Raw genomic sequence first — 18281 nt, 5'->3', positions numbered from 1 at the left:
ATCACTCCATGGTGCGACCTCACCTCGAATATTCAATTCTGGTCACCATATCTCCAAAAAGATATAGTGGAATTAGAAAAGGTGCAGAGAAGGGCGACGAAAATGATAGAGGGGATGGGACGACTTCCCTATGAGGAAAGGCAAAAGTGGCTAGGGTTTTTCAGCTTGGAGAAAACGTGGCTGAGGGGAGGTATGATAGAGGTCTATAAAATAATGAGTGGAGTTGAACGGGTAGATGTGAAGCGTCTGTTCATGCTTTCCAAAAATACTGGGACTAGGGGGCATGCGATGAAGCTACAATGTAGAAAATTTAAAATGAATCGGAGAAAATGTTTCTTCACTCAATGTGTAATTAAACTCTGGAATTCGATACCAGAGAATGTGGTAAAGGCGGTTAGCTTAACGGAGTTTAAAAAAGGTTTTGGACATATTCCTAAAGGAAAGGTCCATAGACCATTATTAAATGTACTTGGGGAAAATCCACTATTTCTGGGATAAGCAGTATTAAATGTACTTGGGGAAAATCCACTATTTCTGGGATAAGCAGTATAAAATGTTTTGTACTTTTTTGGAATCTTGCCAGGTATTTGTGACCTGGATTGGCCAGTCTTGGAAACAGTTTGTTGGGCTTTATGGACCTTTTGGTCTTTCCCAGTATGGCAATATTTATGTACTTATGCCCACCAGGCAATGCAATATCCTGTTGCTCTGAGGATGTGTTTCCATGAGCTCCTGCCAAGGAGGGAAGGGTTAGGACAGCTGTTGTAATTGGTGATTTTGATCATTAGGCATGTAGATAGCTGGGTTGCTGGTGGTCGCAAGGATCTCCTGGTCACTTGCTTGCTGGTGTGAAGGTGGCAGACTTTATCACCTAAACAGGATTTTAGATAGTGCTGGGGAGGAGTCAGCTGTCTTGGTACATGTGAGTACCAATGACATAGGAAAATGGGGGATGGAGGTTCTGAAAGTCAAATTTAGGTTCTTGGAAAGCTGAAATCCAGATTCTCCAGGGTAGCATTCTCAGAAGTGCTCCCCATTCCATGAGCAGGACCCAAGAGGCAGGCAGAACTTCAGGGATGAGAGGTATTTACATTTGTTAGGAACTGGGAGAGGGGAAACTGTTTCAAAAGGATGGACTCCACCTTAACTTGGATGGAACCAGGTTGCTGGGACTAAGAAATGAGAGCAGTTTTTAAAACTAAAATTGGGGGGGGGGGGGGGGGGGGGGGGGGGGGGGGGGGGGGGGAGCGAGTCTGACAGTCACCCAGTAGTGCACAGTTCTGTGTGGAGTATCCTATTGTAACAGGTTTCAGTAAGGGTGAAACCTTTTTGAGAACAGAGTAAAGGATACTTCAACTTCAAAGCAGCTTGTAGATGAAAGAAGAAAAAAAACACAATTGAAGGTGTCTATATACAAATGCCAGAAGCCTAAAAAATAAAGATAGAGTTATAGTACATAGCTCTAAATGAAGAGTTAGAGAGTATAGGCATCTGAGACCTGGTGGAAGGAGGACTATCCAATGGGATACATATCGGGTACAAATTATATCACAATGATAGTGGATCGGAGGGGAGTGGGGGTTGTGCTATATGTTAGAGGGAATTGCGTCAAACAGAATAAATATTCTACATGAAATGGCAGCATGGAATCTTCATGGATACAAATTCCATTTGTGAAGGGAAGGAGTATATTGATGGGGCCGTACTACTATGACCTGGGGGGGGTCGTTGTTTCCCAGCGCCATTGCCTCTTGTACTATGCCCCACATTCCACTAAAGATTAGATCAAAAATAGCTCCTCCTCTCGTCGGTTCCTGGACCAGTTGATCCAAGAAGCAGTCATTTTATTATATCTAGAAATTGTACCTCCCTGATGTAACATTTATGTAGTCAATATTGGAGTAATTGAAGATACCTGTTGTTATGTTGCCCAATTTTCCAGATTTCCTAATTTCTGGTAACATATTAACATATTTTCATCTGTTCATTCTGTCCCGGCGGATGGTAGTACAGCCCTACCAGTATATTCCTTCTCTTCACACCTGGAATTTCCATCCATAAAGATTCCACCCCAACATCCGTTTCATGTACAATACTTTATTTTTTTTTTACTCAATTCTCTTTAACAAATCATTAAGAAGCTTCAAACCGCTCAAAACACAGCAGCCAGACTCATATTTGGGAAAGCAAAATATGAAAGCGCCAAACCCCTAAGAGAAAAACTACACTGGCTCCAACTAAAAGAACGAATAACGTTCAAAGCTTGCACCCTGGTCCACAAGATCATCTACAGGGAAGCCCCGACCTCCATGTCAGACCTTATAGACTTGCCTACTAGGAATGCAAAAAGATCATCACGCACATGCCTCAACCTCCACTACCCTAACTGTAAAGGGCTAGAATACAAATCCACATACGCGACCAGCTTCTCATACATCTGTACGCAGTTATGGAACGCACTGCCAAAGACCATAAAAACAACGCAAGACCTTACCATCTTCCGAAAGTTACTGAAAACAGATCTTTTCAAGAAGGCATACCGTAAACATCCATCTTAACTTAAATAATATTACGCACGACTTACACAAAACTGACCTTTTATCGCATGACCGCGTAATTCTTCTATTTGATTAAGAACTGCCACTTTAAACCTACGTCGAATAGAGCCGATGACCTAATACATGCTACAATCCAACTTGCCATTCAGGAACCTTCATGCAATACCATAATGTATTCTTCCTTACCATGTATGTAAGCACATGTTATTTGTATACTCCCATGATCTGTTCCATATATATCATGTCCCATGTATGTATGCACCTAAACGCATTACAATTTGTAATTCTGTTAACCGGAAATGGCAACCGCCATTACGGCAAATGTAAGCCACATTAAGCCTGCAAATAGGTGGGAAAATGTGAGATATAAATAAACATATAGCGCGACCCCCCCCCCCCCCCTGCAATTTGATCCACTCTAACATTGTAACACGGTATCCTATTTATTGTCATCCTTCTACCAGGTCTCTGACATGCCTATTATATCTTTCTCCCTTTAGTGCTATATACTCCAATTCTCCTCTCATTTTTAAGGCTTCTAGCATTTGTATATAGACACTTCAAATTGTCTTCCTTGTATCTACATTCTGCTTTAAAATTTAATGGGGATCATTTTGTCTCCTTTACTCCGTTCTCCCATTGAACACTCTTGGTTTCCTTTCACCATTATTGAAATCTCTCTATCGGGATGTCCTAAAGATCCTGTTTTAATAGTACCATTCAAGGATACTACACACCAAACCATGTGCTACTGGGTGACTGTTGACTTACCCACATTTTAGTTTAAAAGCTGCTCTTATCGCCTTTTTAAGTGTTCGTGTCAGCAGCCTGGTTCCATTTTGGTTAAGGTGGAGCCCATCTTTTCAGAACAGGCTCCCCCTCCCCCAGAATGTTGCCTGTTTCCTAACAAATCTAAATCCCTCATCCCTGCGCCATTGTGTCAACCATGTATTGAAGATGTTGGAGCTCTGCCTGCCCAGTCCTGCTCATCTAATGTGGAGTATTTCTGAAAATGCTACCCTAGAGGATCTGGATTTTAGCTTTCTACCTTGGCACCTAAATTTGGCTTCCAGAATCTCCTTCCCACATTTTCCTATGTTATTGGTACCCACATGGACCAATACAGCCGGCTCCTCCCCAGCACTATCTAAAATCCTATCTTGGTGACACGTGAGGTCTGTCACCTTCACACCAGGCAGGCAAGTGACCAGGTGATCCTCACTTCACCAGCCACCCAGCTATCTACATGCCTAATAATCTAATCACCAACTACAACAGCCGTCCTAACCCTTCCTGCTGGGCAGAAGCTCCTGGAGAAACATCCTCAGTGCGAGAGGATATTGCATCCCCTGGTGGGAAGGTCTTGGCTACAGGATTACCTCCAACTTCACCAGGGTGACTCTCTCTTTTTTTGAGACCTTCCTCTTCCATGTCTGCCAGACTGGAGCTGGGGCTTCTCTACAATCTCATTGTAGGCTGCCTCTATGTACCTGTATCTCCTTAAGCTCCTCCAAATCTGCTATTCTAGTCTCAAGAGACCGGACTCATTCTCCGAGAGCTAGGAGCTCCTCATTGAGCACATGCATATAATCTTTCACCAACTGTGAGATAATCATATATGTGACACTCAGTGCAAAAGACTGGATAGCACCCCTTATGCTGTTGGACTGCTGTGTGCATTTTAGTATTATAGATGTTAAAACTTTTTAAGGCACTAGGGATATTAATGATTATAAATCCCCTTAAGATTATAAAGTATACTGTGTAGTTTAGTGTTTGCTTCTTAAACTAAATGTAATTAAAATTTGAATGAAAACTCTCCTCTTCATGAAGATTTGTGCTGTGGGTGGGGAGGGTGGTGGGAATGAAGACAGTATTAGACCCTGCTGTGAGGGATCTGTTAATGCTGTGGTATGAAGTTCAAGTTTTAAAGCTAGGGGGAAAAGGGTATGGAGACTAGTTAAGTTTTGTGGTTGGTTTGTTTTTTGCTTTTTAAAAAAAATTCTCCTTATCAATCTACAATTTCTCCTTTAAACCCTGTTTATTTATTAGGTCTGCCATCTCTATTGCGCAGCGGAGCCATGGCCCTTTCACTACCCTGGAAGGAATTGCATATCCTCTCTAAATACTTAATTACCACAACCTTGTATCTGCTCATGACAGGGTTACCAGTCAAGGCAGTATCAACCTATGTAATTAGAAAGGAACCCAGTATTTGATAGGTAAAGAATATAGTTTATTAACATTGATATCTTACCCAAATGTAGTACAAGCAAATCAGGCAGTCATATGGTGGAACAGCATTACGCGACATGTCTTCTGATCTGACTGCTTCCTTTATACTATTTTGGCCCCATTGATTCCAGTGGACCCCAGCGTTCTCACCAGGGCTCTTGGCCCTTATCAGTTGATAAGAAATGACTTCACATATTCTCAAGCTCTAAGTATAAACAAGATATGCTCAGAGCGCATCTTGTGAGATGACTTCACAGGTCATCTTGCTCTCCTCAGCTCTCCCCTCCCCTTGGGTATTCTCATCCTACGTACATGTAACCCTCTATCAACTTGTATTAGCCAAAACAATTTGCTCGTGACTTCTTACAGGTGTCAGTCCCAGGCTTTGTTTACAAGAGCAAATGCCCCCTCCCTTGCCAGCTATCTGGGAACTCACTTCAGCATGAGCTGCAGTGAAATATATTTTGTATCAGAGATGATTTTGATTTTTAAGAGGCCTAGCTCTTAGCCTGAGCCATTGGCCTGTATTTTACTGAGAGCAAGGACTAGCATATTTCTACAACCCCAATCTGAAAGCACAGAGCAAAATGTTTACTTACACAGAGAAATATCCTCTTACTAGGAGAAAAGGCCCATTTCTGAGCGCAATGAAACGGGCGCTAGCAAGGTTCTGTAATGGTAATTTTGTCCCCACCCCCCCCCAGGGCCGTCACTCACCCCCCCAAGGTCGACGGAGGCAGTGCTTTAAAGTAATGTCAGCTGAGAGGAAGAGAAGCACAGTACAGCAGCCTCGTGCCCTCCCACCCACCCAAACACACAAACACAGGGTCAACGCGCAGTCGCTCCCGCACCCCCCCCCCCCAGGGCTGTCGGTCACTTGCCCCCCCCCCCCCCGGAGGCCGCCACTCACCCCCCCTCCCTGAGGTCGACGGACGCACTGCTTTAAAGTAATGCCAGCTGAGAGGAAGATAAGCAGAGTACAGCAGCCTCGCGTTCACCTTTCCCCTTCTCTGTCTGCGTCCTGCCCTCATTTCCTGTTTCGCAGAGAGAGAAGGAGAAAGCTGAACGTGAGCCTGCTGTACTCTGCTTCTCTTCTTCTCAGCTGGCATTACTTTAAAGCGGTGCCTCTGTCGACTTTGGAAGGTGAGTGCCGGCCTCGGGGGGGGGGGGGGGGGGGCAAGTGAGCGATGGCCCTGGTGGGGGGTGCGGGAGCGACTGCGTGCTGACCCTGTGTTTGGGTGGGGTTGCAGTTGGCGCGAGGCTGCTGTACTGTGCTTCTCTTCCTCTCAGCTGGCATTACTTTAAAGTGCTGTCTCCGTCGACCTCGTGGGTGAGTGGCGGCCTCTGGGGGGGCAAGTGAGCGACGGCCCTGGAGGGAGGTGCGGGAGTGACAGCGCGTTGATCCTGTGTTTGTGTGTTGTGGGTGGGAGGGGTTGCAGTTGCCGGGGTTCTGTGAACTGTGAGGGAGTGTGGGATGCGGGTTCCGTATGTGAAATGGGCGGCGAGGGGCAGGGGGAGATTGCACGTCGTGGAGTGTCAGTGCTCTGCCCTCGTCGTCATCACATAGTGACGCGAGGGTGGGGCACAGTCATGGGCAAAAAGGATATCTCGACACTTCACACTTCTGGTTGAGGCTTCATTTAGAATGTTGGGGTTGCGAATTATGTGCGGAAGGGGCGTGGCTGAGGGCGGGTATGAGTGACAGTGAGTGGTGCTGACAGCCTAGAGTGTAGGGCTTCAGTGTTTCCCTGCCACAGAGTGAGCTTCAGAATGTTGGAGGTGAGAATTATTTATATAGATTGCACACTTGCGAAATGAGCAAAAGGTAAGATCACTGCTGCCAAGCACGTGATTCAATTCTGGATATTAACACCTCCAGATTTTTTTTTTCTTTTTTTTTTTTGGGAGTGGGGGGGGGGAGAGTGTTTAAAATTCCACTCTAGTTGTACGCAGCTAACCCTAGAAGAAAAGTTCTTCTCCCCTTTTGTCCCCCCCCCCCCCCCCCCCCCCCCCCCCCCCCCCCCACCAAGGTAAGGCCTTTCCTACTTTATCCAAATATAAAAGTGTGGTGTCATTTACATACTTATTTTATAAAGTACATGAGTTTATATGCGAATATTTAAGCCTACTCTTGAGGAAGCATAAGTAGGCCTTCAATATGGACTATTATTCTGTATAGTTTGTACTCATGTTTTTTATGACATTGATGTGAAATAGGTGCCTTTCTGCCCAATTAACCTAGGCAATCTGTTATAAAATTACCCTTCATGTATCTATTTGAGGAAGGGGAAGAACTTGCTGTGAAGGATAGTTTCTAAGCTGGGATAGAATCTTAATTTACCCCAATTTAATTACTGCTGGAGTTGTGCATAGCTTAATACTCCTGTAGAGCTACTTGAATGTATGATTATTGATTCTTGAGATATACTGTCTTTCAGTGGGGGCAATCAAAATGATTTACAGACTAAATCTAAAAGGGGGAAAGGAGCTACAATTCATAAATGGGAAAGAAGTAGGACATGATTGGTGGAAGAAAAATTAACTAAGCTTAGCTAAGGGCTAGCTGCTGTCTGCGTGAGCACCTATGGACACAATCATTGGGGAGATTAAGTACGTTTTCGAGGCAGACTTTAATTTGAGATAATAGCTTAGCTCAGAGTGGAGGTAAAAAAAAAAATTCATAGAGAATATGCTGGGTGGTGCTCTGAGCACAGCCTTGTGTGCAGGTTCTTTTCCTGACTGGCAAGGGGTACTCAAGGACCAGACTTGGGAAACACTGGAATAGAAGAAACAGCAAGGTAAGTTGGAGCTTTACCCCTTCTTTTTGGTGCTATTTTAAGAAAAGGAAGAGAACCTGCTCACAAGGCTGTACTCGGAGCAACACCACCCAGCACACATTCTCTAGGACTTGACTTGGGGAAACACTATTCTCAGTCACACAGCCCCGAATTGACCCTTTTGCTCAGACGCTTCCTTCGACAGAAACAAGGTTTATATCTTGCTGCCATTGCTAAGAGTGGAGAATCTGGGCATCCTAGTGAAGGTTCCCTCAGCCTGTGTGGTCTTGTAACTCAAGATGGACAGGTTTCCCTGAGTGCCTGCCCGAAGTCGGCCATGCTCAGTGTTGACCATAGATAGTTCTGTTCCAATTCTGAACGACCTTACCAGGTTGGAAATCTCAGAAGGAGATACTTAAGGTACCTTCCTTGCTACAACAGATCGCAGTCTCAAGTGTGGGTGTTTCGGTGAACTGGGACAAAGTCTTGGGAAAATAATCTGGATCTTCATTGAAGACTCCAATAACTGGTAGTAAGCTTGAAGTATCATTGGAAGGTATTTGGACTTGTGAAAATGGACGCTGCTAGAACTAAGGTGTTATGGAGATTTGAGCTCTTTGGTGAATGCAGTTGCAGATTTGGTGCACAGGCAGGAGGCCCTAGAAAAGAGAACCTTCAGAGACTTGAGACTTTGGGAAAAAGGCACTGAGGAATTTAAGTCTGCTATTAAATGTTTTGACCCAAGATAGGGCTGTAATTCATAGGAAATTGAAACAACTTGAAAATCACTCTAGATGTTTAAATTTGCAGGCTTTGAATTTTCTCAGGGTTCTGAGTCAGACTCCTATAGAGACTTGGAAGAAATATGTTGTGGAGATCTTGAATTTACCTGATATAATTTACTTCTTTTCAATAAAGTTTTTATTTCCTTCCAGTAAAAAAGAATAAAGTAGCTCCAGAAAATGGTATTTTAACCTGGGACAAAATTTGGATGTACCCAGATGTATCTCATTCAAACTGTGCGATTGTACACAGAACACGCTTCTAGGGTGTTGTTGGGAATGTGATACAGTATATATTATAGAAGAACATGACTTTGCCACATTCTGGATTTGGACAATGTAGTCTGGAAAGAAATTGTTCCCTCTTATCTATAGATCTGAATTCATAATGCCCAAATAATAACAGAACTGCACACCCAAAGGTATTGTAAAAATAGATTGTTTATTTACAATAGCAGCAAGAACAAATTGAAATGGCAAGAATGAAGATGGTGAAGGCCTTGTCATAAAAACAAAACAGAGTAAACACACATTACCCTAGACAGGTTTATAGTTCAGCCACCGATTCCCATAGCACTATACAAGTACGTGGCAAACATACAACCTGAGTAGATGGTGCAGATGGCAGTGTCCCTCAGAAGGATCTGGTCAGGCAGCATAGCAGGGGCTGCACTCAGATGAAATAGAAAATATCAGCCTTTGTCTTGGTTTACAGACTTTTAATAGAGAAAAGGCCAGCTCCAGCTGATGTGGTAACATAGGTCTTAGCTTGGCATGGACCCCACATGTTCCTTGAAATACCCTTGCTTTAGATTGCTGTGACTTCAGGGGCTGCAATGTTGTCTCACTGGCACCACGTTGCAGGACACTTTAACCATGAAGTCAGTGAGGAAATAAGGTGATTTCCTGGGGTGCAAAATGCCACGAAATCTGGACAGCAGGTCTGGGGCTTTCCAATATTGATTTACAGAATCAAAACATTACATCACGTGTGATGAAACGGAGCCATTCTGACCATGGAGTGCTTTGTCCCAGTAAACATGTTGTATTCTGTTTTTCTAACCATTATGTTAGCTCAGTCACCAAGAGAATGACTGGCCTGCAATCCTTATTGATGTTTTGCAACGCACACACATGGGTCTTGGCAACAGGTTGGTAATGCTGGAAGGTGTCGTATAGTAATCCTATATAATTTGTTATATAGCAGCTTGTAGTGCTGTGAACTTGAACAAATTATTTATCCCATTGCCTTAGATGTAAACTATTTTTGAGGGGGAGACTTGTGCTTGATCTGAATAATTCTGTAAGCCATTTGGGGAGGTGGGCTGTAAAAATCATTCTTCACATTAATTCTAGAAAGACATAGTCTGTTCAGGTAAGGACATTCCCAAATTATCTATGGAAAGCAATTGCTAAACTAGATTTGCATGACACTTTTTTTCTTCCCTCTCACCAAAAAGGTAGTTTAAAAAAATGTTTGTTTTTTATGACCAGTGTCCCAGGAAATTAGATTTAATAAACAGATGTTGGTTGTGTATTATGCCATGTAATCAAAGGAGCCTTTTTTTGATATGAGTTGGGTGCTTCATAGCTAACTATATTGGCTTTGTGGGGGTGAAGGTACTATGCTTGGCAATACAGTATGGTATATCTGAAGATTTAGTACTCTGCATTGCTTGAACAGGACAGAAATGTGGGACTCGTCCAGTGGACTCAAAATCCAAGAAGTCTGGGGCATTTCAACAGTTTGGATTCACTGCAAGAATTGTTGGAGGAATAAACTCTCGTATCGGTGAATATCCCTGGCAGGTCAGTATAATGAATCCAAGCCTTTTCTCTGTTAGCATAGAGTGAGGCTGAGAAGTGAAAGCATTGTACTCTCATATTTTGAGGGTCTTCTCAAGAATGACCTAAGGCATGTTCAACCCAGAATCAATTTAGTCTAACAAGCATGTACCTGTCTAAAACATAGCCCCATCCAACCCTCAGATTAAAGTCCCATTTATTTTTTGGCATTGTAGTTTTAAAATGGTTTCAGTTATATAGTAGGACTTGATAGGAGTTATTCTTTTACTGTAATTAGATTTAAGCCCCTCTGCATTTAGTAAAAGTTTGTGTGTTTCTTCTCCAATAAGATACCAGTTATGGTCTACAGAAATACCATTAGTCACTCACCTAAAAGTAGGGTGGTACTCTCGGAATGTGGTGTATATAAACCAACAAACTTGAAAGATTTTTCTTGACCATGTTAATTATCTTATGAAATATTTACATGCAGCCATGGGGAATGAGATGTTCCATATCATCAAGCTGATCAATCCATAGACTGGTGGGTTGTGTCCATCTACCAGCAGGTGGAGATAGAGAGCAAACTTTTGCCTCCCTATATGTGGTCATGTGCTGCCGGAAACTCCCCAGTATGTTCTCTATCTCAGCAGGTGGTGGTCACACAGCAGCAGCTCTGGCTAGGCCTCCAAGCCTAATTTTTAGGTTTTGTTGAGTGCCTGGGGTTGAGGGCTCTTTTGAGCAAGTGCAAACCTGGTGGTGCCAGGTCCCTCCTTTTCTCCCCCCTCCCGCTGGCTCCGTTAAAAAAAAAAAAAAAAATTTTGAACGTCCTTAAAGGCGTTTATTTCGACGTTTATTTAAGCGTCTATTGCAGCTACTCACTGGGACACCAGGTCGTTACAGCTCGGAGCGGACAGCAGGTAATTTTTACCTTTTTATAGCGGGCAGGGGGTTCCCCGATTCTTCTCCTCGTGGCATATGGCGTCGGAGGGCGAGGGCGCAAAGGGTCGCTCCCCGGATCGCTTGAGCGCTTCTAGAGGGGATGCGGGGGTCTTAAAGCCTGATTCGCCCTTGTCGGGTGACAGTTTCGTGACCGATGTATGTCCCGGTCCTTCCTCCGGCGTGGCGGTTTTTCCCGCCATAAACGCCCATCCCCCGCTCCTCGCCTCCGCCATCTTGGCCGGCCACGCGGCTCGGACGGCTTCTTCTTGGGCCGCCCTTGAGGTTGGAGACATTAATGCCATGAACGCCCTTAATTTGGGCAACGGCACAAAAGCGGCTAAAGTTAAGAGCCGTTCTTCCCGCGCGGCTCCTTCGCGGAGTGTCGCGCCGGACGCCATTTTGGATGCGCAGCATGTCTCTCCCCCGCTCTTGCGAGCGCCGGTTGAGGGTGCGTCTAGGGCTGTTGCCCAGGCTGCGGAAGTGCACAGTCTGGGGGGTTTCTCCCCCGAGTTTGTTTTGCTGCTGCATCAGGCCTTCCTCATGCACAACGCTGCCCCTGCTCCCTCGTCTGGAAAAGAGGTTGAGGTTCCCAGAGGCAAACGCCCTCGGGTTGATTCCCAGGCCTTGGAGGAATTTGTCTCCTCCGATGTAGATGAGGGCAGCGTGTCTGAGGTCTCCCAACGGTCCTTTGCGGATTCCTTGGAGGAGACGGATCCCCGCTCGCATGGAGCGGATGACCCCTCTGCAGCGCGGCTCTTTAGCCCAGAGGATTTGCCCAACCTGTTGGTACAGGCCATGGACACTTTGAAGATTTCCTCTCCGGAGGACGTCTCTCCTTCAGCCCCTGTTGGCTCTGCCATTATGCTGGGGACGAAGCGCCCGCCTAGAACCTTCCACGTGCATGATGCCATGCACACCTTAATTTCGGCTCAGTGGGATGTCCCAGAAGCGAGCCTTAAAGTGGCTAGGGCTATGTCCCGCCTCTATCCTTTGGCTGTGAGTGAACGTGAGGCCTATCTGTGGCCTACCGTGGATTCTTTAATCACTGCGGTGACTAAGAAAACGGCGTTGCCGGTGGAAGGTAGCACGGCCCTAAAGGACGCCCAAGACAGAAGATTGGAGGCGGCCTTAAGGTCGTCCTTTGAGGCGGCTGGTTTAAGTTTGCAGGCCTCAGTTTGCGGCTCCTATGTGGCCAGGGCGTGCCTGACTATGGTGCAGCGGGCTTCCCCCTCGGATCATTCCTTGAGGGCTGATTGGCCGGCCCTGGAATCGGGCTTAGCCTATTTGGCAGACTTGCTGTATGATGTCTTGAGGGCCTCAGCGAAAGGCATGGCTCAGACAATCTCTGCGCGGCGGTGGCTTTGGCTGAAACATTGGTCGGCTGACCACGCCTCTAAATCCCGCCTGGCTAGGTTGCCTTTTAAAGGCAAGCTGCTCTTTGGGGTCGAGCTGGACAAAATCGTGACCGATCTCGGCACGTCTAAGGGCAAGAAGTTACCAGAGGTCAGGGCTCGAGCTAGTACTCGTCCCGGTACCTTCAGAGGACGGTTGCAGGAAGCCCGTCGGTACCGCCCGGGCAAGTCGGGTTACTCTGCCCCCTCTTCCTTTAAGAGGACTTTCTCCCCCAAGCAGCATTCCTTTCGCAGAGACCGCCGTCCCGGAGGTGCTTCCTCCGGTCCTCCCCCAGGGTCTCGTACCCAATGACGGGGCCTTGGTCCACGCCCCAGTGCAGATTGGAGGACGACTGTCCTCGTTTCTGGGCGAGTGGACCACAATAACTTCAGACGCGTGGGTGCTGGAAGTCATCAGAGACGGCTACAAGCTAGAGTTCTGCCGACCCTTAAAAGACGGGTTCGTACTCTCTCCCTGCAAATCTCCGGTCAAAGCTGTGGCAGTACAGCAGACCTTGGACAATCTGATCCGCCTGGGCGCGGTCGTTCCGGTGCCAGAAAGTCAGCTTGGCAAGGGACGTTACTCCATTTACTTTGTGGTACCAAAGAAAGGAGGTTCTGTCCGGCCTATCCTCGACCTCAAAGGGGTCAATCGGGCCTTGAAAGTGCGGCACTTTCGCATGGAGACTCTCCGCTCTGTTATAGCGGCAGTGAAGGCAGGAGAGTTCCTGGCATCCTTGGACATCAAGGAAGCGTACCTGCATATTCCCATCTGGCCTCCTCATCAACGCTTTCTGCGTTTTGCAGTCCTGGGACGACACTTCCAGTTCAGAGCCCTCCCATTCGGGTTGGCTACTGCTCCGCGGACCTTTTCCAAAGTAATGGTGGTCATCGCGGCCTTCCTACGAAAGGAAGGGGTACAAGTCCATCCTTATCTGGACGACTGGTTGATCCGAGCCCCCTCTTATGCAGAGTGCGGCAAAGCTGTGGACCGGGTAGTTGCTCTTTTGAGCTCCCTGGGATGGATCATCAACTGGGAGAAGAGCCAGCTGCGCCCGACTCAGTCCCTGGAGTACCTGGGAGTTCGATTCGACACCCAAGTGGGCAGAGTGTTCCTGCCAGACAATCGGATTGTCAAACTTCAGGCTCAGGTGGACCAGTTCCTAGTAGCCTCTCCCCTTCGGGCTTGGGACTATTTGCAGCTGTTGGGCTCTATGACGGCCACGATGGAAGTAGTGCCCTGGGCCAGGGCTCATATGAGACCACTTCAACACTCTTTGTTGCAGCGCTGGACTCCGATGTCGGAGGATTATGCTGTGCGCCTTCCCCTGGACCCAGCAGTGCGCAAGGCACTGAGCTGGTGGATGCAGACAGACAAGTTGTCTGCGGGAATGCCTCTGGTGACCCCAGAGTGGATTGTCGTCACGACGGACGCCTCGTTGTCGGGCTGGGGAGCCCACTGCTTGGGAAGGACAGCGCAGGGGCTCTGGTCTCCTGCAGAGGCAAAGTGGTCTATCAACCTCCTGGAACTCAGAGCCATTCGGTTGGCGCTTTTAGAGTTCATCCCGGTACTGGTGTGGAAGCCTGTATGGGTCATGTCGGACAATGCCACGGCTGTGGCTTGTGTCAACCGCCAGGGAGGTACCAAGAGCGCCCCTCTAGCCAAGGAGGCTATGAATCTTTGCCGGTGGGCGGAAGCGAACCTGGTGCAGCTTTCAGCGGCCCACATTGCCGGAGTCATGAATGTCAAGGCGGACTTTCTCAGTCGCCATACCTTGGAGCCCGGAGAGTGGCAGCTATCTGCTCAGGCGTTCTTGGACATCACGAAGCGCTGGGGCCAGCCGAGCCTAGATCTGATGGCGTCATCGGCCAATTGCCAAGTGCCGCGCTTTTTCAGCAGAGGACGGGACCCTCGTTCCCTGGGAGTAGATGTTCTTCTCCAACAGTGGCCGACACGAGCTTCTCTATGTGTTCCCGCCCTGGCCCATGTTGGGCAGGGTGCTAGACCGGGTGGCAAAGCATCCCGGCAGGGTAATCCTGGTGGGTCCGGATTGGCCCAGACGTCCCTGGTATGCGGACTTGATCAGGCTCTCAGTCGACGATCCTCTGTGGCTGCCAGTGGAGCAGGGCCTGTTACATCAGGGTCCCGTGGTGATGGAGGATCCCTCCCCCTTTGGTCTTACGGCCTGGCTATTGAGCGGCAGCGTCTGAGGAAGAAGGGCTTCTCAGACAAGGTCATCGCCACTATGCTGAGAGCGAGGAAGCGCTCTACTTCTACTGCTTACGCCAGGGTTTGGCGTATCTTTGCAGCGTGGTGTGAAGCAGGCTCACTTTCTCCCTTCACTGCTCCAATTTCTTCAGTGTTGGCGTTCCTGCAAGAAGGTCTGGAGAAAGGCCTGTCGCTCAGTTCCCTTAGAGTCCAGGTAGCGGCTCTGGCTTGCTTCAGGGGCCGCCTGAAGGGTGTTTCCCTGGCTTCGCAGCCAGATGTGGTGCGCTTTCTCAAGGGAGTTAATCACCTGCGCCCTCCTCTGCACTCAGTGGTGCCTGCGTGGAATCTCAACCTGGTGCTAAGAGCATTGCAGAAGCCGCCTTTTGAACCCTTGTCGAGGGCATCTCTGAAAGACCTGACGTTGAAAGCAGTCTTTTTGGTGGCTATCACTTCAGCCAGAAGAGTTTCCGAGCTCCAGGCGCTCTCTTGTCGAGAGCCTTTTCTGCAGTTCACTGAGGCAGGAGTGACTATTCGCACAGTGCCTTCCTTCCTGCCCAAGATTGTTTCTCGCTTCCATGTGAATCAGCAGCTCTGTCTCCCTTCCTTTCGTAGGGAGGACTACCCAGAGGAGTACTCTGCTCTTAAATATCTGGATGTGAGACGAGTCATAATCAGATACTTGGAAGTGACCAATGATTTCCGGAAGTCAGATCATCTGTTTGTCCTGTTTGCAGGTCCTCGTAGGGGTCTGCAGGCTGCTAAGCCTACAGTGGCAAGATGGGTCAAGGAAGCCATTGCAGCGGCTTATGTGGCCGCGGGGAAGGTGCCGCCTATCCAGCTGAAGGCTCACTCCACAAGAGCTCAGGCGGCCTCGATGGCAGAGGCCGGGTCCGTCTCCTTGGAAGAGATATGCAAGGCGGCAACTTGGGCTTCGGCTCATACATTCTCCAAGCATTACCGTTTGACTGTGGCTGCACGGGCGGAGGCCCGGTTTGGAGCTTCAGTGTTGAGGTCAGGGATTTCAATGTCCCGCCCTGGGTGAGTACTGCTTCGGTACATCCCACCAGTCTATGGATTGATCAGCTTGATGATATGGAAGGTAAAATTATGTATAATCATACCTGATAATTTTCTTTCCATTAATCATAGCTGATCAATCCATAGCCCCTCCCAGATATCTGTACTGTTTTTATTCTGGTTGCATTTCAGGTTCAAGTTTAGTCTTCAGTTACTTCAGAAAGACTTCGTGTTCAAGTTTTTTCACTTGGATTCTTCAAGAGTTGAGACGAGTTTGTGTTACAGTGAGCTGCTGCATTCCTCTCCCCTCCGTTTTCGGGGCTGGATTGAGATTTAAATTCTGCCGGCACTCCCTCCCGCTTCGTGCGGCTGTAGGGCAGCTTTGTACCCCTCCCGCTTTGGCGGTGTTAGGGTCAGTCAGCTCCTCCCGCGGTTGCGGTTGCAGGATAAGCCAGATCCCCCCGCATCGGCGGGTGTGGTGTCCCTCCCCCGCTCCGCGGGGATGAGCTGGACGGATTCCCCTCCCCCACTTGTGTGGGGATGAGCTGGGTTAATTCCCCTCCCCCGTTTCGGCGGTGGTGAGCTGGGCAGAGTGTCCCTTCGTGGGTGTAATTCTCTAAGTGCTGAGTCCTGCGGATGGAGCTTTGATATCGACATACTGAGGAGTTTCCGGCAGCACATGACCACATATAGGGAGGCAAAAGTTTGCTCTCTAACTCCACCTGCTGGTAGATGGACACAACCCACCAGTCTATGGATTGATCAGCTATGATTAATGGAAAGAAAATTATCAGGTATGATTATACATAATTTTACCTTGAGCTGTGTGAAGACTCACTGTGGGGACTTGGTGAACTGTGAAATATACAGAACATAGCAGAATATAAATATTTTTAAGTAAGTTAGTAGTGAATGAAGTGTGGCCATTAGTCGGCTAATGGTAAAACTGGTCCTGAAGCCATAAAATAAGCTGGTACCTTGCTTTCTACATGCTCGCAGATGAGCAATACACATGGCTTATATTGCTAATAACTGTGTCCAGTCCTTGTGTATGAACTTTCTGAAAGCAAACACTAAACTATAAAGGGAAGAATGAAAAGTCTTATGAAATACTAAGTGACACATTTTGAGGGCACATTACAAAACAAGGTTTTAGACAAAAATCTGATAACAGATTTTAGATTTCTCCAGTTAATGTGGTGTGAATCCTCGCCACAGGAAAGGCAATTCTATAACCAGGCACCCGCATAAATGTACATAACACTGGCATTTTCTAGGGTGAAGCAAATAAGTGCCAGGGGTGTAGCTACCTGCCTCTTGGGTCAATGGGGCCTTTCCTTGCATGCTGTGCCTCTCTGATGGGACATGCACAGGAAAGGCCCCACTGGCCAGAGCAAGGAGGTTGGAAGAAAACAGGAGACGGGCTCCCTATCTAATCCATTATATGGGCTGAAGTCAGTAGGCGGAGGTTGCCGGTAGTAGGCAGAGCTTGCTGCTGCTTTACTACACCCAAAACAATAATAAAAGATTATTAGAAATAAGGGATTGCCTATGTGTGGTCCATCTGTAAAAAGGCTTAAGCTGTTCCGGTTGGAAAGGCGCAGTGCCTTAAAAGGTTGAGGTCAAAAGGTGTTTTCACGTGATAGCTTTTTAATTTATTTGAAAGCTTCCCATATCTAGAGGTTGAGGACAAAAGGTGTTTTTACCTGATAGCTTTTTTAATTTATTTGAAAGCTTCCCATATCTAGATACTACTAAAAACAGCTTAAAATTATTGTAACTAGGAGAAACAGCACTTATAAACTCTGTATTTTGTGCTCATTTTTCTACACTGTTCTATACAATGCAGATGGCCAAATTTCAGTGAGGCTATCCTGTTTCCTGATGTGTTCATCGTAATTTTGTTGTAATCTGCCTTGGGAAGCCTGGTGTTATAAGGGAATATAAATGGCAGTAAAATTAAACTCTCCTTTCATTGGGCCACATGGAATCACATTCTAATCTGTTTTGTAGAAGTTTACATTTTAGATACACAAATGGATTATTCTGCTTTGAACGTGTTTCAGGGGCAAGTAGTTTCATAAGTCAAAATTAAAAATAGATTTCTTGTTTCATGCAGAGCCTTTGTTTCAACATAACTAAATGGGCGGTAACCCTCTAATTCAGTCCAATGTTTTTTTTAAATATTTTATTCCTGTGAGACTTTTATACTATGCCAAAACCGAAAACTCTTATCCAGGGGCGTAGCTATGGGGGCCTGGGCCCCTGGATTGGCTGATGGGGGTCCTCAACCCCTGCCAGCCGAAGCCTTCTTCAGCACAGTCTCCAGTGTAGCTGCGTTTGCTACCTGCCCCCCTGCTCTTCTTTCTTCTTACTCCTCTTGTGCACACCTATGCTTGGCGTTAGCATGCACAGGAGGAGCAAGGGGCAGGCCGTGAATGTGTCTGCACCAGAGACAGCACTCAACAAGGCTTCGGCTGGCGGGGGTTGAGGACCCCCGCCAGCAAAGGTATTCGTGTGTGTGGGGGGGGTGACACTCAAAATGTGCCCCCAACCTCGGGCTCTGGCCCCCTCCCACCATGAGG

General features: G+C 47.2%; 1 protein-coding gene across 1 annotated transcript in view; it reads left to right on the top strand.

The window, feature by feature from the left end:
• Positions 1 to 18281, top strand: part of LOC115459531 (ovochymase-1-like) — a gene marked incomplete at its 3' end in the record, with an annotated part of 447639 nt that overhangs the window by 49217 nt on the left and 380141 nt on the right. The window contains 1 exon segment of the mRNA XM_030189343.1: positions 10037 to 10161. Coding sequence (XP_030045203.1) covers positions 10037 to 10161 — 125 coding nt within the window.

Source organism: Microcaecilia unicolor, unplaced genomic scaffold, assembly GCF_901765095.1.
Source record: "Microcaecilia unicolor unplaced genomic scaffold, aMicUni1.1, whole genome shotgun sequence".
Lineage (NCBI taxonomy): Eukaryota > Metazoa > Chordata > Amphibia > Gymnophiona > Siphonopidae > Microcaecilia > Microcaecilia unicolor.
This window is presented reverse-complemented; position numbering and strand designations above follow the sequence as displayed.